General features: G+C 45.1%; 1 protein-coding gene across 1 annotated transcript; it reads left to right on the top strand.

Moving 5' to 3' along the window:
- Positions 1–3666: 3666 nt before the first annotated feature.
- Positions 3667–24471, top strand: RAC2 (Rac family small GTPase 2). Its single transcript, XM_066633270.1, has 7 exons — positions 3667–3778; positions 8769–8840; positions 9697–9814; positions 12374–12436; positions 15202–15361; positions 19461–19593; positions 22007–24471. Exons 1-6 carry the CDS (start codon positions 3744–3746, stop codon positions 19589–19591), a joined length of 579 nt encoding a protein of 192 aa, XP_066489367.1. The 5' UTR covers positions 3667–3743; the 3' UTR covers positions 19592–19593; positions 22007–24471.
- The last annotated feature ends 362 nt before the right edge of the window (positions 24472–24833 follow it).

Raw genomic sequence — 24833 nt, 5'->3', positions numbered from 1 at the left:
CAAATCAGTGGAAAAATAGCTTTAAAGACTCACTTCCAGGTTTCTTGCTCTTCCATTGTCACCCCAGAATGCATTGGTATCGACGCTATACTGCATTCAGCCATTAGATGGGATGAATAATGGAATCTAATGAAATAAAATTATGGCCCCCACTATACTGATTTACGTCATCAATTCTTATTCCCATTTCTGGAAAACTTTCATGGATCAGATATTGACACTGTTCAGTATCTGCTGGATGGGAGAAATGAGTGTTGCTTGTTATATGTTGCGAGATATTTGCTGTTAGTGTTGTCAAGGCATAAATTTTTTATGTATTTCTGCTCCTCCACATAGTGATCCTGAACAATGAGTGGTTTCAACTTTGGCTGTTTTAGCCCTCTGTTTATTGTAAGTTTTTTTTTAAACGTTGATATTGTTGTCATCTATTGGATATTGTTTATGCCAATAAAGGTTTAATGAATGAAATTATGGCTGAATGTGGTATAGTGTCTCTATACGGATGCATTTTGGGGTGACAATGGAGGAGATAGAAACCCAGAAGTGGGTCTTTAAAGCTATCTTTAACACCGAGAAGCTTGCAATCAGTGCAGTTTAACAGCACAAAGGAAGGAAATGGGATTTTGACACTTTTTTTTCTTTGTTACAAGGCATTTAAAGGTGGACCCCAGTATTAGTGGTGAGTCAAATCAGTGGATAAAGAGGCATGACCTGCATAGTGCTTGGGGAGGGGGATTAAGGAGGGTCTCTTACACTGTAGTCCAGTTGCTGTTTGTTTTTGGAGGGAATAAGCAAATAACAGCATTCAGGGACAATTTTATTGATTATTTGTGTCCATCTTTATTTAATTTTTTCTCTCTCCCCCCTCCCACACAGACACGCTGAGGCCACCAGGGTAGTTTACAATAAATATTTAAAATTGGACAATACAACTAACACCATCATATAAAAAAGTGGTTCCCAAACTTTTTAGCACCGGGACTCACTTAAAATGACTCTCTTTTGGGACCAATCAGAATTTTTAAAAATGAGATCTAGAAAGAAATATTATTTTTATTTATTTATTTATAAATAATAATAGCCAGAAAAAGACCCTCAAACATTTTATCTTCCTGCGTTTACAGAACCTAGCAAACTGCAGGAGCTCTTTGCAAGGTAATTAGCAACTACAGTATCTGATTTTTAAATAGCGTCAGAGCGTGAAGCAATTAGTTATCTAATCTTTCCAACACCCTTTGGCGACCCACCAAAACAGGGGTGTCCAAAGTTTTTGGCAGGAGGGCCACATCGTCTCTCTGACACTGTGTCGGGGGGGGGGGGAGGAAGAATCAATTTACATTTCAAATTTGAATAAATTTACATACATTTACATAAATGAATATATTAAAGATGAACTTATATGAATGAATGAAGGTCTTGCAATAGCTCAAGGCCTATAAAAGGCCTTGCACAAAGACTCTTCCAGAGACTGGAAACTCTCTGAGGGCCACATTGAGAGGCCTTGAGGGCTGCAAGTGGCCCCAGGGCCAGGGTTTGGGCATCCCTGCACCAAAACACAGATCGTGACCCACCAGTGGGTCCCAACCCTCAGTTTGGGAACCACTGAAAAGAATAAAACAATATTTAGTCAAATCTTAGAAGCACATCATATGTAAAATATAAATGTCAGACATTAAAAAAATAAAAAGGGGATCTCATGAACAGAAGTTTAGTTGAAATAAGAAATCATTAACCTTTGTTTAAAAGGCATCAGAGAGGGAACTGTCTGTATTTCCTGGGGGAGGGAGTTTCACAACTTTGCCATCACCAAAAAGGCCCTGCCCCCTGCCTGTTTCTGCCAGTCCTGTTTCATGGAAAGGCAAGCCTCAGAGCATGGCCTCAGATATAGAATCAAGTGTGGAGACAGATGCACATGGGAGAAGGCAGTCCTTCAAATATCCAAGCCCTGAGCCATGTAAGGCTTTAAAAATAACAGTCAGTGCTTTGAACTGAGCTCAGTCTTAACTGGAACTGTGATGTAAGAAGAAAGGTTTTAAGTTTCTCCTTCTCGCATGTCATGGTCATGAATGGGATTGAACTCTTCACTGCTGCTATCTCAGTTTAAAGCACATACACAGTCACAGGATGAAACTACGGTACATGCTTTTAACACATAGTGTTATAGCTTCTAGATTTGGAGTTCTGTGTGTACGTGTGTGTTTGTGTGAGCCAAAGAAGTGTGCTGGGAAGGGGGCATTGGCGGGGGGCGGTGCCATCGAAGGAGAGAGGCTGGCTACAAAAGCAGACACACCACTGCTTTCCTTGGGCAAATGACTCACTATTAATTAGCTAGCATATCCAGACAGGAAATTACAAATGCTGCTCCTGACTAAGGAGTTAAGGGATGACAATGAGACAAACTGTTTGTAGTGGCTGTTAATGGAGATGTTGATTATGGACTGTGCAGATTGAAAGATGCTTGTAAACCGTGGGCAATAGTAGGATCTGTGATTCTGTTGAATTGCCTCTCTCCTTTTATGTGCAGATTCCCCTTATGATGATCCTATACAGTAGTTTTCAATGTGATGGGCAGTTGAGATCTTACAGGGCAGAGTTAAGGGGAACACTGGTACTTACAAGAGCAATGTTTCTCAAACTGTGGGTCAGGACCCAGTAGGTGGGTCACAAGCCTATTTCAGGAGGGTCCCCATTCATTTTAATATTTTACTTTAAATATATCAGACTTGATGCTACCCTGGTAGGTGACTGCATTTGGGGAAAAGTTACAGATCTTTACTTTCAACAGGCTATGCTTTTAACAATGCTAGTCAATGGGGTTTACTCCTGGGTATGTGTGGGTAGGATTGCAGCCTAGGATTGATCTGCTTGATGATGTCACTTCCAATCATGACATCACTTACAGTGGGTCCTGACAGATTCTCATGCTAAAAAGTGGGTCCCGGTGCTCAAAGTTTGAGAACCACTGATACTAGAGGAAAGGAAGTGTGTGTGTGTGTGTGTGTGTGTGTGTAAATGACAAGGGCAAGAGGAGGGTGTGCAGTGATGGATTTTGCAACTGGTTCCAGCTTTCTCAGAGAACACTGGAGTTGTTCCAGCAGAACACTGGATATATAACCAGTGTTCTGGAAGATTACACTTTTGTAGGATAAGATTGAGCAACTGGGTTAGTGTAACTCTTTTCAGTGTCTTGTAAAAAAATGGCATTTCTTGTTTGGCATTAGGAAAAAGTTGTTTCTCCTAATTGTTGTTCTTCACCCTCGCATCAGAGAGGGCCATAAAGCAAAAGCCGTTCCCCAGGCAGATCTCTCTGCTTAAACTGCAGGCCTGGGAGGGAGAAGAGGCCCAAATTCTGCATGTGTGTGTGTGTGTGCTTCTCCATCTGCTCCTCCTGATGGCTCTTCCTGGGTGGAAGCTACATAGCAACCTCTTTCCCGACTTCCAAACCCTGGAGTCACAGAGTGTGATGAGAGGAAATGCTTATCCATCTGGATCGGGCATAGATAGAAGTATCTTTCAGGCTGCACATTCAGCTTGCATGCCCTTCCTCTCTGCCTGGTGGGGGAAGGGACCAGTGGGCGGGTTGAGAAACAGTCTCTCTTCCCTTTCCTCTGAACCCACAACCTGCTGTTCAGCATAGCTTCGGTTTTGACATAGCTGTGCAAGACTTTCCGCTGTCAACCCTCTGCGAGAGGTCCTCGTTGCTCCAGCCCCGTTGAACGCCACAGCTCTGCTAGACCACAGCCATGCAAGCCATCAAGTGTGTGGTAGTGGGAGACGGGTACGTACAATTCCTTGGAGGGCAAGGGGGACTCTCCCGGGAGAAACTTTTTCTTGACTTGAATGCCTCACCAACCGTGTGCTCGTTCATTTGCATCTCTCTCGGGTAGAGAGAGCACAAGAAGGAACTTTGGCTTGCATCAAGGCCAGTAAGGGTGGGGAAATAACACCTTATTTCAAAATGTCGCACAAAGGAGATCAACTTTCAGCTGAATTGTAGTCTGGATCAAGAATGTATGTACATTTGCTGACAGAGTGACTGATGGTGAAGTCTGGGGCAGAGTGCAGGACAGGGTAGTTTTGCCACCTGCCCAATGGTAGATGGTCATGTTCTTGAAGCACTCTTGGGTAGTCAGATGTTTCACGTATGTGGGACACCACCCTGGTCCTTCCAAAGCATTGACAAAGGAGTTGAAATTCATGAGGGGATGTGTGGCAACCCGAGGGAGGGGTATAGTTCTCTCTCAACTGAAAAAAGGATGAAGACATGACCTTTGCATTTGTGACTATCTATCTGGATGGTGCCTTCTCTGCACTGATAATCTGGGAGTATCCCTCTAGCTATTATCGAACAAAACTTCACATGGTTGTGTAGGGCCACATTTGCTTTTCAGAGGCATAAGAAACCTTACATATATAGGGCACCTGTGGCCCTGGGGGTGTAAGAAGAGTGATTACTGATTTCCATAGGCAAGATTTCCGGACTGATTTCCGTAGACAAGAGGTCAACTAGAGGCTCATGGGCTAAATGTGGCCATTGGAGGGGTTACTGTTCAAAGGCAAGCAAGAGGTTGTGAAGGAGGAAATGGTTTTAAGACCTGTAAAGGACTTGGCCTGTCTTGCACCTGTCCCCTTCTAAAAGTACCCCGCCCCATAAAACTAGGAAGGACCATAGGCAGATTTCACTATGTTCTGTTAAGAGAACGAAGCACAATGTCAAAGGTGGGCAGAAGGTTGATCAGGATCTACCAGTAGATCTTTGGGTAATTTGCAGGAGATCAACAAGAGTTTCTGACATCCCACTGTTTACAATAGTAGCAAGACAAGAGCCCACCCCCCTCCAATAAATGAGGCTGCTGAAATAAAGGATGCTTGGGGGAAACCAGGAACAGACTTTTGTGTGACTGTAAACTGTGGTATCAAAAAACCAAACTTCTGGCTGAGCATGTGCTCATTACTTGGCTCTCGTTGGTTGATCCCAGGTTGGTTCTCGTAAAAAGCAAGGTGGATCATCCCACACTCCTGAAGTCTGCCCAGCCCTGGACTACATAACAGAATAGTGCTTTAATTGGAACTGCTTGTGTCGGCATTCATGTCAGGCAAACCTTTGCAATAAAAAGATCTGTTCATCAGCCACCAGGCTTCCTTTTTGGTGGAAGTCCCCTAGGTGACTCAAAAGCATGGTCCTTTCCATGAATACAAAACGGTCCAATCAAGACTTTCAAATCATTCATGTGTAAGGCTGTCAGTCTGATCTTAGGCATGTTAATACCCCACCAAATTTGATGAGACTTTCCTTCTTGCTGGTGAATAGCCTCAACTTTCTGCATCTGGGGTGGGTTCTGTGCCTAGATCTATAAAGGGCAACAGATCAGAAAGGGTAATCGAATTGTGAATGCCTAGGAGATGGGAAACTGCCAGAAGACAGATTTGGAAGCTTCAAGAGGGTTGATAACGTTCTTCTCCTAAGAGTTTTTGCAATGATGTCACCTGGACCAGTGTCTGAACCGCAGATATGGTGACCTTTCTTTTTTTGCACTCTACCAGTCTCTATCAGTCTCTTCCTCTTTAAAATGCCCCAAGGAGGAACTCTGTAAGCATGCACATCACATTCTTCATATAAGCAGAAGCATAGTTTTGAGCAGGTGGAAGTGGGGGTGGGGACAGGCGGAGGAAGACGACCTACCAGTCAAATTTCAGTTGATTGCCAGGAAGCTACCAGAGATATCTGAAAGACAGCCTGATTAGCCAGGCTTTGCAGCTTTGCGCTTTGATGTCACCGGGGCTGACTTCCAGTTCAGTGTGCTAATGACAAAGCCTTAGGGTACAATCCTAACCCCTTATGTCAGTGCTTTCCAGCATTGACATAAGGGCAATGCAGCTCTGAGGTAAGGGAACAAACATTCCCTTACTTTGAGGAGGCCTCCGTGAGTGTCACCCAACTGCAGGATGCAGCACCTGTCCCATTGGCACCGCTATGCCAGTGGTGGAAAGCACTGACATAAGGGGTTAGGATTGTGCCCTTAGAGAGATAAGAATGTCTGACACAGGGTTGCCAACTGTGCCGGAATGATGGCCTGACCTGCTCTTGTGCCTTTAACAGCACCTTGATATGTAGAAGTCAGGAAGGGAAGCTTTTTCACACCGCATGGACATAAAGATTCTCACTGGGTGAATGTCTACACAACATGCTACTTCTGCAAAGGGCATAGCTACAGTGACCAGCTGACCAATTGGCAACGCTAATCTGAAATTATCGGTGGAAGAAATGCAATGGAAGCATACTGGTGTTGGCTCTCTCTCTCTCTCTCTCTCTCTCTCTCATTAGCTTTCCCAGATGTACAGTGATGCCCTGGTCACAATTTGCATCCTTTTAATTGGCTGGGTGGCTTGTTCTCCCTCAAGCCTGCGGGGTCTCAAGCAGTGATAAAATATTATAGTCAATCCTGCCAACCCTTCCTCCTTGCAATATTTCCGTACTGCATATCTGTATACAGAGCAGAATTTGTCATTTAATGGCTTCTACTGAACATCTGCCAACCCTGAGTCATCAAAAATAAAGGAAACTGGGGGGGGGGGGTCTTTTCCAACCTACACAGGGCTCCTGTTGGATGAGGTTATAGCAATTACTATACTCTCAGGAGAATCCACATGACTGCGGTTGTCACATTACCAGCTACTACAGATCAGTGTCTCTTTTCTTAAGGACTCCTAGCTCCTCTGCAATTTGACTGGTACTTTTTCCAAATGAATGTGGCCATTTGAGTCCTAACAGAGAGGCAGGACTAGAACATCTCCCTGTCTACATCATGGTCCTACCATGAAACTGGTGGATTTCAAATAGAGACTGGCAATGAGAAGGTATCACCTTAGAAAAGTAAACCAGTAGGCAGTCCTTGCTTCCTGTTTCCATTTGAAGGCTTCCTTTTGTGGGTAGAACCATGATTCAGATTGATGACATGCCCTTGCCCAAGGTTCTTAACCTGTGGTCCTTGATCTGGGTGCAAAAATTGCTTGTATGTATGTGTTTATGTGCATTTTCAGGGGGCAGGCATCCATAGCTTTCATCAGATTCTTAAAGAGGCCTGTGAACAAAAAAAGGTTAAGAACCACTGCTCTAACACAACAAGGTTCTCAGATACTTGGGGCAATGGGCCCTCCAGTGTCCGCTGGGATTACACAGTGCTGGTGGTACAGGTTAGCACCCAATGTTAGGTGGGGGAATGTTAGTGCAAGGGCCCACAACTGCCTATACCCCTGCTGGCTGGGATTGGCCAACCACTTTGCAGCCAGTGACAACATGGCATGAGTTCACTCACACCACCATTGCCTTGGTGGCTAGGCATGCCACCAGCTAATGGGAGCATCCTGCAGCAAACCAGTGGCCACACCAGTGGGGATGGCAGGAGGAAGAGGAGCTGCTGTGTGAATTGAGACTTGTGCAGCAGCTCCTCCTTGTCGTGCCCTCTTCACCAACCACCAGGTTTTCTCCCAGCCACCTGCAAGAAATTCATTGACCAGAAGGAGTGGGGAGGAGTCACCTCTGAAGGCCTCAGGTTGGGCTTCCCTTCATTCCCAACCTGGGAGAGAGAGAACAAAAAGGAGCTGCCACTGAGGCTTTTTGGTGGTGACTCCTCTCTGCCCCTCTCTTGCAGGGTGGGCAGGTGGTCAGTCTTGTCTCAGCACTGCTGAGAGGAGAGCATCCATCTTCTCTTTCTGCCTTTCCTGGGGGAAGCATGCATGGCCGTGTGCCCAAGGGGAGTCAGGAGACCAGCATGTATGACAGAGCAAATGCAGCACCTCCCAAGCACCTGGCAGTATGTTTAAGAAAAGAGCCAGGAAGAGGGCTGCAGAGATGGCAGGTACAGGAGGGCACATGCCAAACACTTTGATGCTGCTTCTCTTTGGGTTAGGTCATTGGTCCATCTAACCCAACACCATCTACATGGACCAGCAGTGGCTTCTCCAGAATTTCAGGAAGGGTTCCCCCCCCCCCAGCCCTATCTGGAGATACATAAGAATATAAGAACAGCCCCACTGGATCAGGCCATAGGCCCATCTAGTCCAGCTTCCTGTATCTCACAGTGGCCCACCAAATGCCCCAGGGAGCACACCAGATAACAAGAGACCTGCATCCTGGTGCCCTCCCTTGCATCTGGCCTTCTGACATAGCCCATTTCTAAAATCAGGAGGTTGCGCATACACATCATGGCTTGTACCCCGTAATGGATTTTTCCTCCAGAAACTTGTCCAATCCCCTTTTAAAGGCGTCCAGGCTAGATGTCGTCACCGCATCCTGTGGCAAGGAGTTCCACAAACCAACCACACGCTGCGTAAAGAAATATTTTCTCTTGTCTGTTCTAACTCTCCCAACACTCAATTTTAGTGGATGTCCCCTGGTTCTGGTGGATGTCCCCTGGTTCTGGTGTTATGTGAGAGAGTATACCTGGGCTTAAACCTGGGAACTTGTGCATACAAAGCAAGCACTCAATCACTGCACTACACTCCTCCTTTCCCAACTGTTGCTGGATATTTTAACTGGCTTAAAATGCATTAAGTGACTTACATATACAAACAGGACTTAATGCAAATGAACCAATGAATATGATACATTTCAAACTTGGCTTACACAAACATTGCAGCCACATGGTGTGGAGCTTTCTCCTTTTCATGTCTCCTTACTTCCTGCTCTGCCTATGTTAGAGCCAAAAGAGAAGTCAAATTCCTAGTAAGAGCTGCAATAACTTCAACTATGTTCCCTTTTCTTCCAGAGCTGTGGGTAAAACCTGCCTCCTGATCAGCTACACGACCAATGCTTTCCCAGGAGAATACATCCCTACTGTGTGAGTATAGCGTGGGGAAGAAGTTCGGACAATGAACTTACATGCTAGAAGAAGTAATTATAATATACCTTTAGTATGTTGAGAGATAGCAAAACAAGAAAGCCCCAAAGTACAGGTCTTCACAGTAGGTTCTCCTTAATTGAATACTCCATAGCTAATGTGTGGATTTGGGTAAACCAGTGGCATCGCTAAGGGATGTGGGGGGGGGGTGTGAACCCCCTGGGTAACACGGGGGGGGTAGGTAACACCAAAATGATTTTCATCTTCCTTTGTATCTTTGCTAGCTTAGGATGAGCATTTGGTTCTCACATTCAGGGCCAGCGTATTGTAGTCATTTGAGTGGTCCTGCATAAACTCTGCGCCACCATTTGAGTGACCACAGGTCAGCCATTCATGAACCTAGGCCATTGTTGCCTGGCTTTTGGCTGGGTCCTCTATCTTTGTATTTTCACCGTAGCTTTGCCTGGTAACTCTCAGAGGCCACCGTCACTACGAAAGCCTCTCTGTTCTGCCCCTCACAAAAACTGAATTTACCCATAAATTACAGACCACCGTTATATAAAAATTAATACATTATTGATTTCTTAAAATCCAGATAATTGTTTGGGCTGTGTTGGCAGTGTTACCCTAATTGGCACTCTGGGGACTGCTATCTGTATACACCCTATCCAATTCACTGAATAATAACAGAGCATAGAAACCATTAATCAATGGCCACTGAAAGTTGCAGGGGAGACATATTTGTTCTTTCCTATAAATGTCAATGGGAAAAACACAATGTGGACAGAGATCCCTCAACCCCAGATACTTCATGTTTGTTAAAACTTTAAGGAACTGACACCTCCTTGCTTTGCAGGTTTGATAACTACTCCGCCAATGTGATGGTTGACAGCAAACCTGTGAACCTGGGACTGTGGGATACTGCTGGCCAGGAGGATTATGACCGCTTGAGGCCTCTCTCCTATCCTCAGACGGTGGGTCACTAGGAGGTGATCTCCTCATGCCTCCCCATATGTATCTTCTCAGAGTTTCCAGCTCCTGACTGTATTGCAAGAAAGGTCTTCGCAATCCAAATGTGGGGAATGCAAGAGTGCTTTTTTTTTTTTGCTATGTTTATCCATCTCTGATATATCTCAAGTCCTTAATGAGCTTCATTTCTACTTCTCAAATGAAACCAGAACACCTCCGTTTCCATAGAGGGACTGTCAGGAGCTCAGTAACTCTGGTTTTGGAGGCTAGCGAGAGTGTGGCCTTCCTGGACATCATCATTATGTGGCACAGGGGAAACCTAAGGAAAGAAGTGAACAAGGGTCCCAGGATGGTTCTCTTTGAAGAGAGTGGATATTTGATGGTTTTATAGGTTTTGTATTATATTTATTATGAACTTTGTTAGCCACCTTGAGCTTTTATGAAAAAGCGGGATCGGTGGTGTCACCAGGGTTTGTGTCACCCAGTATGGTGTCACCCCTATGGTGTCACCCCTATGGTGGACTTCCGCCCATGCAGTGGGTGAGGCAACAACTGTTTTTTTTTACTATAACTTTTGATAGATTAGAAATATTTCAACACAGTTTGATTCATTGCATTCTGCATGAGATTACACATCCATTGATATATAATATGATGGAATTATTTGAAAAGACCAAGATTTTCAGAATTTTGTTGAGTGGTGATGTCGCCCTCCCTGTGCACATCACCTGGTGCGACCTGTACCCCCTAGTGACGCCACTGGGCAAGATATAAATCTCTTAAATAAACAAACAAATTAATGGACCAAGGCATTTCTTGATGCAGAAAATGCAAATGGTACTTCAATGGTGCTGAAGGAGACAAATGAAGTCTGTTGTTGACTCTGTGCTGCTCCTTACTTGTACTTCAAAATCTGTCACTTGAGGTGGGATCTCTTCACCCTTCCTAAAGACAATGAAGAGCATCAGATGCCATTTCTCCCACCCACTCTGACGAATATTTTAATGAAAATCCATGGCATTCTCTTTTATTTTTATGCTATAAGAACAGGCCACCTTATCAGGAAGCCACATGAGACTTCGCTTGTGTTTATCATTTCTTAGGACTGCCTGGGATGGGGCTAAAATGCCTCCCCCTAACTTGGCCATCCTGCTCCTGTGATGCCCAGAGTGTATATACCACTGGCACTGACAGAGCTTCCCTGAGCCTTGGAAGCTCGCAGCCTCAATTCCCCCCCCCCCCGGAGTCCCGAGGATGAGGCCAGAAGGTCAGGAAGCACTGCCCTTACTGTGATGGGTGTCCTGATGATGCGACATCATCATGAAACCAAGTAATAAGGATGGTACTTCCTGCTCTCAGTTCAGGGAATTGTGTGTTCAAAATGGTGACATCAGCCACCTATGCTCCAGTAACCGCTACTGCTGCTGACACCAGGGTCATAAAACATACCGCAGCAAAAAAGGTAAGTAGGTGGGCAGCATCATTGCTCATCCCTGTCATTCCCCCCTCCAAATATGCCCTCCCCCCAATTCCATCAAGGACTTTATGGCTCAATCACCGAATAGAACTGCATTCCTGGCTCAGCTTTTAATCCTGTGAAGAATTCAGGGGCTTGTGATGCTTCCCTCTTGTGGTGAGCCCCCAAAGCTCATTTCTGGCCCTAAGCCTGGTGAGTTTTGCTGATGATGATGATAAATGGTTGGCAACCTTCAGTCTTGAAAAACTATGGTAAAAGCCTACAGCACCTGGTATTCCCAGGCAGTCTCCCATCCAAGTACTAACCAGGCCTGACCCTGCTTAGCTTCCCAGATCAGACAAGATGGTAATGACCATCACATTCAGCACACTGCCCTTATAAGGAGGGGGAGTAACGTGAGTAAGAGTAGGATTAGGTTATCAGAAGGCATCTCTAAGGAACATGCATCTGGAAGAATTTGACTCTAGGAGGCATGTTGGCCCTGCTCCCATCACAGGTCTTTCTTCAATTTCTGTCTTTATTTTTCCACCCATTCTCTTATCTTCCCCTGCAAACGTGAGCGCTCTGTTCGGTTTTGTTCCATTTATGTAATCTCTCATCTTGTATGTCTAAGTATATTAATTGTTTTGTTTGCAAGAGTTTAAGGACACAAACCAGCCCAAATTAAGCAGTTTTAAACCCCATTAACGTCAGCGAAGCAGATGATTAACTCTCTCACTGAAATAAATGAGTGCTTAAGAGGATCATGCCCTAATTTCATAACCCACTGACGAACCACTGGAATGCGCAAGGCATCATTTTGTGTTGGTTTTAGTGAGTAATTTAACTTGATTTATGTTCTTTTAATGCCTTGTTTGTAGTTAATGTTTTTCCACTCTTTTATTACATTATTACTGGCTAATACTAGCCCACCTCACAGGTTTGTTGTGAGGATTGCTGGAGTAAAATACTTTGAGCACATGAACAAGGCACTACGTAACTTCTAGGTATTCATATTGTAAATTGCATTTCACAACATGGGACTTTTGAGACAGCAGCTCTAATGCACAATGTGACTCCCAGGTGTGCTTTTGCTTTCTGCCTACAGGATGTCTTCCTCATTTGTTTCTCTCTTGTCAGTCCAGCATCATATGAAAATGTTCGTGCCAAGGTAAGATCATCCCATTATTATTGTGGTGTAGAAGGAGGTATAGGGTACATGGAAACTGCAGCATGGAAAACTTTTAGCTTTAGTTCAGACGTTGCGCCAAAGCAGGGTTTGTGATAACCATCGCTGAGAACACACAGCAGGGTTTGAGCTTCAAAAAAATGCAGTGAGCAAACCATGGTTCAGAGTTGCTTCTCTGCTTTTGTTTCCAACCTGCTCAGCAATCGGCTCCATAGGTTGACTATGATCACTGCAATGCAATCACCTGTTGAGGTGGAGCAATGGCTATATCTCAGGCCTGTAAGTCCAGACATAACAGCAAACCACTGTTACCTGGTCTGGTAAACTTGACTCTTTCAAACCATGGTTTGTGAGCTGATACAAGTCCTTTTCACTCATAAAAATGTGTGTTCCATCAGGGAGACCTTCCCCTATGCATGTTCATTGAATGATCAGTTTGCACATGTGGAAAGGGCTATGGGTTCAACCATAATAGCAAATCATGGTTTGCAAACCATGGTTTCTTGTTATATCTGAATGCAACCTGGAGCTGTGGTTCGCATGCAGGAGGTCTTGGGTTCAACTCCTATCATCTCTAAGTAGGACTGGGAATGACCCCTCTCTGAAACCCTGGTGAGCTGCTCTCAGTCAGTGTATGATGTCCGTAGAAAGTACTGTCCTTGCTCAGATGGACCAATTGTCTTCCTCTGTATAAGGCAACACAAAAAAATTGTGTCGAACACTTCGATGCATCTGTAATTTACGGAGCTTCTATGAACCTCAGTGCAACCCATTCAAAATGCCAAAGTTCAGATCTGAAAGACCACATCCTTTCCTTTTTGTCATCATAATCATTCAGATCAACTTGTACCATCTTGACTGTTAAGGTCAAAACAGACATGATGCAGTGGAGCAGTGATTGAATCTCCTGACAGGTTTAAAAGAAAAAAGCAATTTTAAAGTAGCCGCTAGGGAGTCCTGTTTTAATCAAAATAGCAACCCTGGGGGTGGGCAAGATGTTTAACCCATTTCCCCATGCCACTTTCTTGATCTAAATTCCCTCTTCCAATAGCAACTAGCAGCCCTGCTGGGAAATAAATGCAGGAATAAATAAATGCAACACTGATAGCAGGGGAGAGGATTTAGATAATGAAGATAACACCAGGGAAAGGGTTAAATTTCCCTTTCCCCCAGCACCACTATCCTTGCAAATATCAGGAATTTTCCCTCCCCCTCGCCCCAAGGCTGCTTTAGATGGTTCTTTTGCTTGTTTTAATATAAATAAAAAACTGATCAGGAGAAGCAATTGCAGATCTTCCACAGCTTGTTGGTTTTAGCGCTCAGAGTAATTTTGCCCTTCCAGCTGAAAGGGCAAAGGCATGTGCAAGGGTGTTCTTGGAGGCCGCCCCACAGTTTCTCCAGTCAGTGGGTTGTAAAAGTCCAAACATGAATACAGGTGTTCCCCAATATCTGTGGGGGATCCATTCCAGCCCCTCCCCCAGATATGAAAACTGTGGATATGAGGAACGGTATAGGTACAATGCTCAGCATACCCTTCCCCCCCCCACACCGTGCCCAATACCTTCTGGTTTTTTCATGAACAAGCAGTCATGTGTCTTCCTTTTATGGATGCGACAATTGGAGCATGATATGCGGGCAGGCAGCCTCCACACTAGGGGGAGAAGAATAAGTGAACGTTAACAGGAAGCCGGACAGTTCCCTTAGTGTGCAGGCTGCCTGCTTGTCACTTTCCTCTTGTAATGCCTGTATAAACAAGAATCATGACTGCATGTTCATGAAGAAAATGGAAGGTGATGGGGATGGGGTGTGAGGGGATATGGGGGGGTAGGCGGGCACGGAGAACTGCAGATAACAGAAACTGCAGATACCTGATCTGCAGATATGGGGGTGCTGTACTTTTTTCTTTTTCTTTTTAAAGTTCCTCTTTGGACTCGCTGGTCAAAGAGTATGATTTCCAAGTAGCCTTAAGCCCATGCATCTCATTTTAGAAGTTAAATACCAATAGTTCTTTCCCTCCTCACTTTCAGGTCAGCTGCCTTTAGATCCCCTAACAGGCCCCTTTATCAAGCAACCTCTTATGAAATTCTGATCACCCCATCCCCAAAAAAGATATCACAGTGCTGGGAAAGGTGTAAGGAAAGCAATTCAAAGGATCAGAAGGACGAAGCATCTCCTTGATAAAGAAATGCTTGAGAGGTTGGGGGCATTTTCGTTCCGAAAACAGGTGAAGAGGAGGGATGTGGTATACAGACAGTTTATAAAATCAGCAGTAACAGAGAGAGACAAACAATATTCCCTGTTTCTTGAAACACTAAAATGTGGACCATCCAGTGGAACCACTTGCCATTTAGGAAACGCAAAAGGAAGCATAGCGTGTTTTGATGACTAGCAGAGATGACTTAAAAAAAAAAAAAGAATAGGCAAATGAATAGAGTTTTGATACTGTTCTCTATCAAAGCTAAAAAAAGCTCCTTTGTATTCAAGGAGCGGCAATGTCTTTGTATATCAAGTACCAACAAGAGGGATGGCTTTCTCCATTTTGTCCAGACTATGAGCTTCTTTGGGGCGTCCAGGCAGGTGTTGTTGGTAACAGAATGCTGGACTAGGCAGAACTTGGTCTGATTCAGCAAGGCAGTGCCTAATATTTATAAAGTGCTGGCTGGGTTAACTGCATGGATCCAAAGGGCACTCAGATTTCTTTTGTCGACCTTTTTGTCCCCACCCCCAAATCTCAACCTTTCTTTCAGTGGTTCCCTGAAGTACGACATCACTGTCCCAGCACCCCCATGATCCTCGTGGGCACTAAGCTGGATCTCCGGGATGACAAGGACACCATTGAGAAGCTTAAAGAGAAGAAGCTGGCACCCATTACATACCCACAAGGACTTGCGTTGGCCAAAGAGATCGGTATGTGAAACAATGAGAAAAGATGCCTACATTCACCTGAGCAGTTAAAATGGTGGAAACCCAACCACCTGAACAAAGCACATGGAATTCTTCTTAGCCTCACAGAGAGGTTGGGCTTGGAAAAAAACACCATCTCCACTTGCCTTCCTCATTGTTTTGGTTTATTTGTTTTCCCCGTGGATGAGTACAACAAAAATATAGCAGGAGGATCCAACACTGTGGTCTCCTCCTTAAACACTGGACTGTGCTTTAGCTCCTCATCGCTAGTATAGAAAGTTACTCCAGTGCAGCACAACAGAACTGATGCTAACACAATGTCTGGGGACCATACAGGGAAGTCAATGCACATAAACATGTCAGCCACACACCCCTGTCCCCAATCCAACCAAATAGCCCTGGACAGAGGATTGGACATTTTTGTGATCATGTTGAATTCCATCTACCAATGTCCCTTCCTAGAAAATGTGGACTCTTGTAAACATTTTCCCTTCCAAATGTTGACTCACATGGATAATGGGAGCCCCATGCTTCAGGAATTTCATCAAAGTACACAGGCTCCCATACTAAGCATCACACACACTAGGTGGGGGGATGGATGTGAGATCTGGTTGTCGCATCAACCAGCCGAAGGGATCATAATCACTGGGGGGGGGGGGGGGTCTGCAACAAAGAACATCTTTGACCTATGAATTTTTTGCTGCAGGATCATGTGTTCCTGAAAATTCTGATTGGCAAGGAGTCTGTGGCAGGGAAATGCAGGAGGAGGGAAAGTAATTTTGGACTGGAGTATATTGTAAAGGCATTTCTGGGCCATGTGTCATTTTTTTTGCTTTGCCTTGGGCAAACCCAGAGGCCAGATGAGATGGCTGCCTCAGGAAATCATTCCAGGACTCCACAAAGGGGATCAGATTTTGTTTTTTTTACTTGCCACCACTTTTAAGAAGATGTTTTTTCAAAGAAATGAGGAGGAGGAGGGAAAAGTGACTATGGCAGTACTGGGCATCACAGCAGACTTTAGACTTATTGCCCCACCCCCTGGGATGTGCTGATGCCACCCTAGAGTGGCCATTCTCAGTAGCAGGTGTTCAGTGTCCAGACCTGGGAAAAGCATCCCTCCTTCTGGCAGAAAAAGCAGCAGGACACCACACACGTGGAGGGACAGAGAAGATCGCAGATGTGGGAGACAATCACCCTTTGCCTCAGGAGGCATAAAGGCCCAAGTCAGTCTTCAGAGACTCCCACCTGCTGCCTGCTTATTTCTTGCAAACACCCTTCCTATACGGTAGTTCTTTCAACAGTTCCTGGTTAGGCTCATCGGCCTCCTCTGTGAACACTGGAGCTGCCGCTTCGAGTAACCTTCCTCTTCCCAGTTTCCTGTCTCAAAAACTAGTCTACAACAGGGGTGAAGTTTAGGGACATCTCTCACAGCAGGAGCACTCAGCTGCTGCCTTTAAAACTTTCCTCAAGGGGACCTTTGGAGAAGAAGCAGCAAGCTCTGCAGGAGGCAAACTGAGAGACTGAGCATGATTAACATGCGCTCATGTCTAAGGCACTGTCTTTTACAAGGGCTGCCTGAGAAACAGGATGCCACTTGTGCCACGTTAAGGCTACAGTCCTAGGCAAATTGACCTAGCAGTAAGTCTTACTGAACACAGTGAGACTCGCTTCTGAGTAAACATGCCCTTTAATATACTTTTTATATTTATTTGAGATATTAGTTTAGCTCTATTCTCCCATTTTTATACATTGGGTTTAAGCTACTGCAGTGCCCTCCAGTGGTATAGCTAAGGGGGGTCAATTTCCCCCAGTGCCACACTTGGGGGGTCAGGAGCAAGCCTTTCTGAGGTCATGTGTGGCTTCCCCAAGCTTCAGAAGATCTGCAGGAGACCTTAGAAAGGCACTTCCAGTTTTAGCAGAAACTGGAAGTGCCTTACTAAGGCCTTCTGAGGGACTGTGTTAAAAAAATTGGTGCCCCCCGGGGGGCTAGCTGGCATATCTACGTCAGTGACGCACTCCAAGAGTTTGGAATGGCATGAGTGAGATCTTTAAAAGAAGCAGAATACATTTTGAAGTAGGAATAAGTGGCAGGACAAAAACAAAACACTGTAATGAAGAATTTAAAGTTGGGTTGTTGTTGCTGTATAGTCTTAGTGGGGTGTGGCTATGGAAGGTGTCATGATGTGCTCCTGCACTTCAAGATCTACCACAACACCACTAGTCTTATGATCTATCGGTTGAAACACTGTGCAACCACAACTTCCTTTTCCTGCCCCAAGGCTAGTCAACAGGCTGAAGATTTGCTCAGGCTCTATTTTTTAAGGCCGTTTTCTCTGTGCAGGCATCCATCTTTCTTATATGAGTGAACTAAATGGAAGGGGACTGTAGGATACATGGACAAAGTGAGAAGGCAAATAATGTGATCCCAGATGGCAATTTTGGAAATTACCTAGTTTTATCGGATCTGGTGGCAATCTGAATCAAATGAGAAAGATGTTCTAGGGCAGGGCTGCTCGAACCCTGGCCCAGGGGCCGGATCCGGCATTTGGATGGATCTGTCTACCCAGTGAGCAAACGTTTTTGTTCTTCCTCTGTATGGCTCCTCTGCTGGGTAGATTCAGGCACCAGGACGATCTGGCCAGTTGCATCTGCCAGGACATCCTGTTGCTCAGCCTTCTGGGATGCTGGGCGATTGCCCAGAGCATCCTGATGCCCAGATGTACCCAGTAGAGGAGCTGCATGGAAGCAGAACAAAAAACTTCAGTCTGAATGGGGACTGTATTTTTATTGGACAGCAATCATGACTTTGGTCACTGCTGTTCTAGGGCACTGAAAGTTGAATATGCCAGAAGGCAGGGACTTCTATGTTCTGGACGCTCTCCCTCTTTCAGATTGTCATATGTTTTCAAGTATGGATTATGACTTCTCAAATCTAGGAAAGTTTTCTTTCCACTATCTAGGAAAGCTTCCTGCAGTCCCACTGCTTCTGCTATTCAGGGCCAGATTAAGCCTAAACTGTATCAAATCTGAGATTCCCCATCTGGTAACATTACAGAAAAAGTATATTTTCCTGTTATTCTAACAGGAAGGACAAAGAAAGTAGAAATTTTAATGGCCCAATCTTAACCAGGGCCTACGGCAGTGAATCTCGCAATCTGAGGCCGTTAGTCCCAGTCCTGCACCGCTAAAACTGCTGTCATGTGCTTTGCCACCAGTGCGAACAGCTAGAGGCTCTGTGCATGTGTCCGTGGTTCACCCAGTCCTTACCAGAGTGGGTAAGGTGGCAGGGAGGGCAGTTCAGGGGAGAATCAGGGCAGAGAGTGGCCGAACCATGGGCAGCTCAAGGGGAGGAGAAGGAGGATCTCAGCGTCAGGGGTGCATGCCAAGATCCTATCCCCCTTTTTCCAGCCTGATATCCCCCCTGAGGCTCCTTGGACTTGCGACAGCTAAATAGTTGGAATGGATCCAAGGAGACCCATTGGAGGCCAGATAGCCTACAGGGAGGTAAATAAAAAAAGACTTTTACTTCTCTCTCCCAGATCATCTTGCCCCCCCCCCCCCGGGGAACATGCAAAACACATTTTGTTGGTGTCACTGCATGCTATGGGCTGGTGGGGGATAGGATTAGGTTGCCTACTTTTTAATTTGTATATTTTCATAGCCAAAGGAACAACCAAAAACTCATTGAACATGAATATGGAGCTTATTAGCATTGTGATGTACTTTCCAACAGATTATGCGAAGCTTGAAACTTTTGCATGTAGAGGCTTCTCACAATGTGAGCCCCCCAAACCAGCCATTTTCAGCCACTGTGCTGTACCACAGATGGTCTACAGGTGTGCCATGAGAGTTTGGGGAGGGTCATTTGTTAGTAGGGTCACTGGGGGATGCGAATTCACTGGCCCATTTACTGGCCCCTGCTGTGAATGAATGTGCCTTGTCAATTGTCAAAAAATCAATGGTGTGCCTTGACAATTTTTGTGCCTTGTTAGTGCGCCATGAGATGAGAAAGGTTGAAGATTGCTGCCCTAAACTGTAGCTTACTTAGCTTGTGCATTAATCCAGCCCTGCTCCTCAAAGTGATTGCTTTTTGCCCTTGCAGATGCAGTGAAATATCTTGAATGCTCAGCACTGACTCAGCGTGGTCTCAAAACAGTGTTTGATGAGGCAATCCGGGCAGTTCTCTGTCCACAGCCGACAAAATCGAAGAAAAAGACATGCAGTATCCTCTAAAGGTCAGTGGCAAAGGGTTCCCTCCTTGCTTTGGCATCTGAAATTGATCAGTGTCAATATGATTCATTGCTATAGAACCTCAAAACTCTGGAACCATGTTCATCTCATTCTAAAGGGGGTTTCCTTCCATGGGACTGACAATTCTTTCTTAATATACTGAGCTGGTTGTCCCGGACATCACTTCTCCCTTTCACCATTGTGATATTTATCTACCATGCCAGAATTGGTGCCCTAATCATTAGAATCAGAATCATTTGGTGCCCTAAACCTGCCCTGGAAGAGCTGCTATGGTTTGAGACTCCAGAGACATACCATTTGATACCTCTGAATCTCAAATAATGGAGCGATGAGCAGATCCATGAAGGGTCTGACATGTGGTCAAGCAGCTATGTGGTGGCTCTGATGAGTAGCTATTACTGGGAGCAATAGATATATGGGTTAAGAAGCACACACATCTCGTGATAATGGTGTGTGTCGTGATATCTTGTGACTGTGCCATTCATGCAAAACTCTGCACAGATTCTTCCAGCTTGCATTTTCAACACTCCAGTGATGTTGGTCATGTGAATTGTCCCTTGCTTAACTATATATTGAGTTATAGTGTGATGTAGTGGTTAGAGTAGGACAAGAGAGACCTAGGTTGAGGTCCTCATTCAGCCAGAATTCATAGAGTGACCCTGGGCTAGTTGTTATCTCTCAAACTAATATAAATGTAGGGGGGAATAATGTACAGGTATAACCTAATTATCCATGGATTTTTCGCCCATGGTTTTATCTCAATGCAATGAGAAGAGCCCTTTAAATTAAAGGAAAAAACTCATTTAACAATAGCGCAGGAGAGGGCAGTTGGCATATAATCTCTCTCTCTCTCTCTCTCTCTCTCTCTCTCTCTCTCTCTCTCTCTCTCTCTCTCTCTCTCTCCAGGCACTTAGAACAGCTTCACTCTGAGGCAAGTGACCCCTCCCTCTCCCTGACAGGTGAAAGAATGCAAAGTGACTATCACCTCCTCTTTGCATTCTTTCCCCCGTGCTGCGCTCTTGGCGAAGGGAGGGGTCACTGCCTTGAAGCCTTTCTAAGCCTCTGGAGAGAGAATGATTGATAGATTGCCTGCCTGATGCCACTGTCCTGCTTACAAAGGTCAGCAAGGCTGTTTTTAAATCGCTGAGCTAATGGATATTGTTTTTAAACGGATTTCCTTTAACGCGATTTTTGGCATTCACATGGGTTCTGGGAATGGAACCCTGGTTCTGAACTCCTTGCAGAAATGGTGGGTCATAAATTTAATAAGCATGTGAGTCAATGATGTGGTTGATAAGACATTAGATCTCAAAACCTGTTGGATCTACTTGGCCATTTGAATTGTCAGCTAACACCAATCTAAAGGTTGTGAAAACCCTCTCCCCTTCTCTTAAAAAAAAAAAAAAAAAAAGGGAAGTGCAACTAATTTGAGTCAAAGATTACAAGAAGTGCACAATTAGTAGTTTCATGCTTTTTTGTTGTTTATTATAAATAGCACTGGGGTGGGGGGGAATCTTAATCAGGATCATGGCATGAAGGGGCTTATCTGACCTAGGTAAAGTTTCAATTTTCATCACCCGTAATCTGGATTATAATAGTCCGTTTGGTGGCCTCAGGATTCTTCTACCTTCTCACCATCTGATGAGGGAGACCAGGTATCAAATCCTATTAGCAGGGATGCTCACAGCTTGATTGGCCCCCTCAACAGAGAGAGAAATCCATAGAAGTGAAGCAGGGAGAAAACTCTGCACCAGGTAGTGCTGGGACCAGGTTGCTGACAGCTCTGGGACAAAGACCTGCACTGGGCTTTCCTTGCCACCCCTACCCTTCCCCTGATGGCACAATGGGCAGTACCACTGCCACCAATACCTCTGTATTTATCGTCAGTCTGGCTAGACGATTACTCTGATAGATGTGGATTCTTGACTAGTGCTCCACTTGGCTAATCTCTAATGCCAAAAGTGCACTAGAGAAGCCCCAGTTTGTCACTGTTCCCAGTGCTGAAAGCAAACACTGCTCTTTGAGCATGTTCAAACTTCTTTCGGTTGCATCCCTGGCCAACCCCTTCCTGAAAGCCAGTCCTGGTTTCTGGTTTCCACACGTAGGGTGTGAAGAATGCTCAATGCAGGCACACCAATAAAGGAGAAAAGTTGTTTGTAAGCACTATGGCCTATTTTATTGCCAGCATAGCAGACTTGAGTTCAGTGACCCCCATGAATTGTGAAAGGAGTCTTCCCCCCTATAAGTCTTCAGGTATCTCTTCTCCATACCAACCTTGACCTTGTAAAGATTCCCTAGACTACCCACCACTCCAGGAAAGGATAAAGAGAGCACAAGAATCCTTGCCAGACTCTTGTATAGATTCTTGTATAGACTCTTTGTTTGCTTGATGTGCAGATATTGGACTCGGTCCCCCTTACTCCACAGACTGCTCCTTTCCCTGGACTTTGCTGATGGAACAGAGCCCGAAGACGACAGCAGCACCAGCTGGATTCTTCTCCCAGACTTCTGAGTGGCCTCATTGTTTTCTTGTTCTTGGAAATGTCTTTGCAAAAGCCCTCTGCCCTTAACACTTACCACTGCCTCACAAATCATGTGTTAGTTCATTAAGGGAAAAAGGCACGTGCAAAAGCCAAAGCAGGGTTGCTCTTGGCTAAATCTCTCTTTCAGCCTGCTCCTCCACATTGCAAACTCCGGTTCACTCTTAAGTCTCGCCCATCTTTTTGCAACCCCTCCCCTTAAGTTGAGTGGAGTCACCTCCAAGGCTTTCCACATTTCAGAGTTCTCCTTACCCTAGCCAAGCATAGCTTTCAGGCAAACCCTGCAACGATACTTTTATTAAGAGCAATTATAAAATATCAAGAAACAGTGAGCAATATTTCAAGGTCTCCAGAACCCTTCCTCTGATTTCTTCTTCTGCCTCCCTTTGGTTTTGCTTAACATCCAGTCTGATGAGGAGTTATGAAGAACTCAAAAGCTTGTTAACTAGTTCTTTGATATTGTAGCTGATCTTGACCATGGCTTTGACTCAAGCATTCTTTCTGCTCCTATTGCCCATGTCTTGTGCTGCTTCTGCAGGACCTTGATGCAAAGTTGGGTTTTTGGATAGACAGGGATACACCAATGGTTATATAGGAAGCCATAGCTAGTATATTGAGGGCGCAATCCTAAGCCCTTATGCCAGTGCTTTCCAGCACTGACATAAGGGCAATGCAGCTTTGAGGTAAGGGAGCAAACATTCCATTACTTTGAGGAGGACTCCATGAGTGACACCCAGCTGTAGGATGCAGCACATGGCTTTGCTATGCCAGTGCTGGAAAACGCTGACATAAGGGGTTAGGATTGCGCCCTGAGTCTTCCTTTGTTGTTGTTTGCACAGTGTCAGGAGGCCTTGGGCTCACAGGGGATCCTGAACCTAGGACCTTAGGGAAAGTCAGCAGGGGTTTGGGTTGGGTGCCATTACTGTACTGAGCTCTGGCCAAAAGAGGTGGACCATGCCCTTGGTCAATGGGGGCCATCATCACTTTGCATCAAGAAGACACAATCCCTATCCATACATCAGTCAGGTGGCTGAGGCCTTTCCTCGATGACTAGATATTCAGTAGGGAGGGGGGAGAAGGATTCTTCTCATCGTTGTCTGTTCCATCTGATGTTGCCCCTGTGGTTGTCCTGGTGTAGAAGCAGACTGCCCAAGGTCCTTCTTGCAGCTTCACTGCAGCGGTGTACCTGGGTCTTCTGGCACCCAGGGCCTTCATATCCCACCCCCTGCTGACCTGGAAGTAATTGTGATGACATCACAGCACTTACTTCTGGCACGCTCAGAGTGGTTGCGCACTGCTCTGAGCAACTGTCTGCTTTTTCTCGCTTCAAAAAAAGCAAAAGAAGTGGGCAGCTGCTCCAAGTGCCCACAAGAGGACAGTGGATGCCACTCCCTAGGCATGCCCCTGGGGCCCTGTACCCCCCACCCCCCCTCAGGTATGCTAGTGCTTCAATGTCCTGTAATACTAGGGTGCCTTTTAGAAAGAGTGGCTAGTTGCTGGCTCCCTGTGTGGTCATCTCTTCCTTCTCACTGGCCAGTATTGAGATTCCAGGGTTGGTTTCAGCCCTTCTCTCCCCTTTCCTTGCTGCCAGGGACACTTTTCAAAGGGCTTCCAGGCTGAGCTGGGCAGTCATTATGTTGATGGCACTGTACCATTTCCAGCCCAGCTATGTAACTATCTCATTGGGCTAGCCAAGGTGCAGAGCTACCAACATGCTACCATTAGCTGGTGACAATTGCAGTAAACCTGCAGGAGCCACTTGAACATTTAACAGAGGATGTGACAAAGCTGACATCAGGTTTATTTCTGAGGTCAAAAGAACCTCAGTTCTTTCTGAGGTTTATTTCTCAGAAAAAGAGCTGGGAGCCCAATCCTATGCGTGTCTACTCAGAAGCAAGTTCCATTATAGTCAATGGGACTTACTCCCAGGTAAGTGTGGATAGGATTGCAACCACAGTCCCTTCCACTCCACAATCCCTTCTCTGCCACAAGCTTGTCTGTGCCTTGAACTTGCCATCTCACACCACTCCCATTTATTTCTACTTCTGTAAACATGTACAAGAAATAAAAATTAGAAGAAAAAATAAGAGAGAGATCAAACAGTTTGGTTCCTAAAATATAACCAAGTTCATTGAATCATAATGCAGTATAAAACCAAATTACACACAAAAAGGAAAAACATAACGCTGAATAAGGAACTTGGATGACAGGTTTTGTCACTGCTTTCTTATAAAAAATTCCTCCCCCAAAGACCCATACAAAGATCTGCAGCAATCAACAATTATGTGTGAGCATTTCACAAAAATAAATATATTGCTGTGAGTCTCTCTGATTGTGTGTAGAGTGACTTATTGAAATCTATATGCTTGAGAAATGGTAATCACCTTTCTGAATGGTGTTGGAAGACTTTGGATGCCAACCGGTCCTTAAATTCCCACTGATGATAGGCAGGGTCTGACATGAGCAGATCTGGTTAAGAGTGTGGTGAGTTCATAGACTGAATGCAAATTTGCACAGGTCATGCCTCGTTATCCACTGGATTACATTCCGGAGCCCTTAGTGGAGGGGTCTTTAAACTTTTTGGCCGAAGGGCCACATCAAATATCTGACACAGTGTCGAGGGCTGGAAAAAGAAATTAAATATAAAATGTAAATGAATACGTTAGAGATGGAACTTAGATGAA

Source organism: Tiliqua scincoides, chromosome 7 (genome assembly GCF_035046505.1).
Source record: "Tiliqua scincoides isolate rTilSci1 chromosome 7, rTilSci1.hap2, whole genome shotgun sequence".
Taxonomy (NCBI): Eukaryota; Metazoa; Chordata; class Lepidosauria; order Squamata; family Scincidae; genus Tiliqua; species Tiliqua scincoides.
Note: the sequence above shows the minus strand (reverse complement) of the source record. Positions and strands in the feature narration are given on the sequence as shown.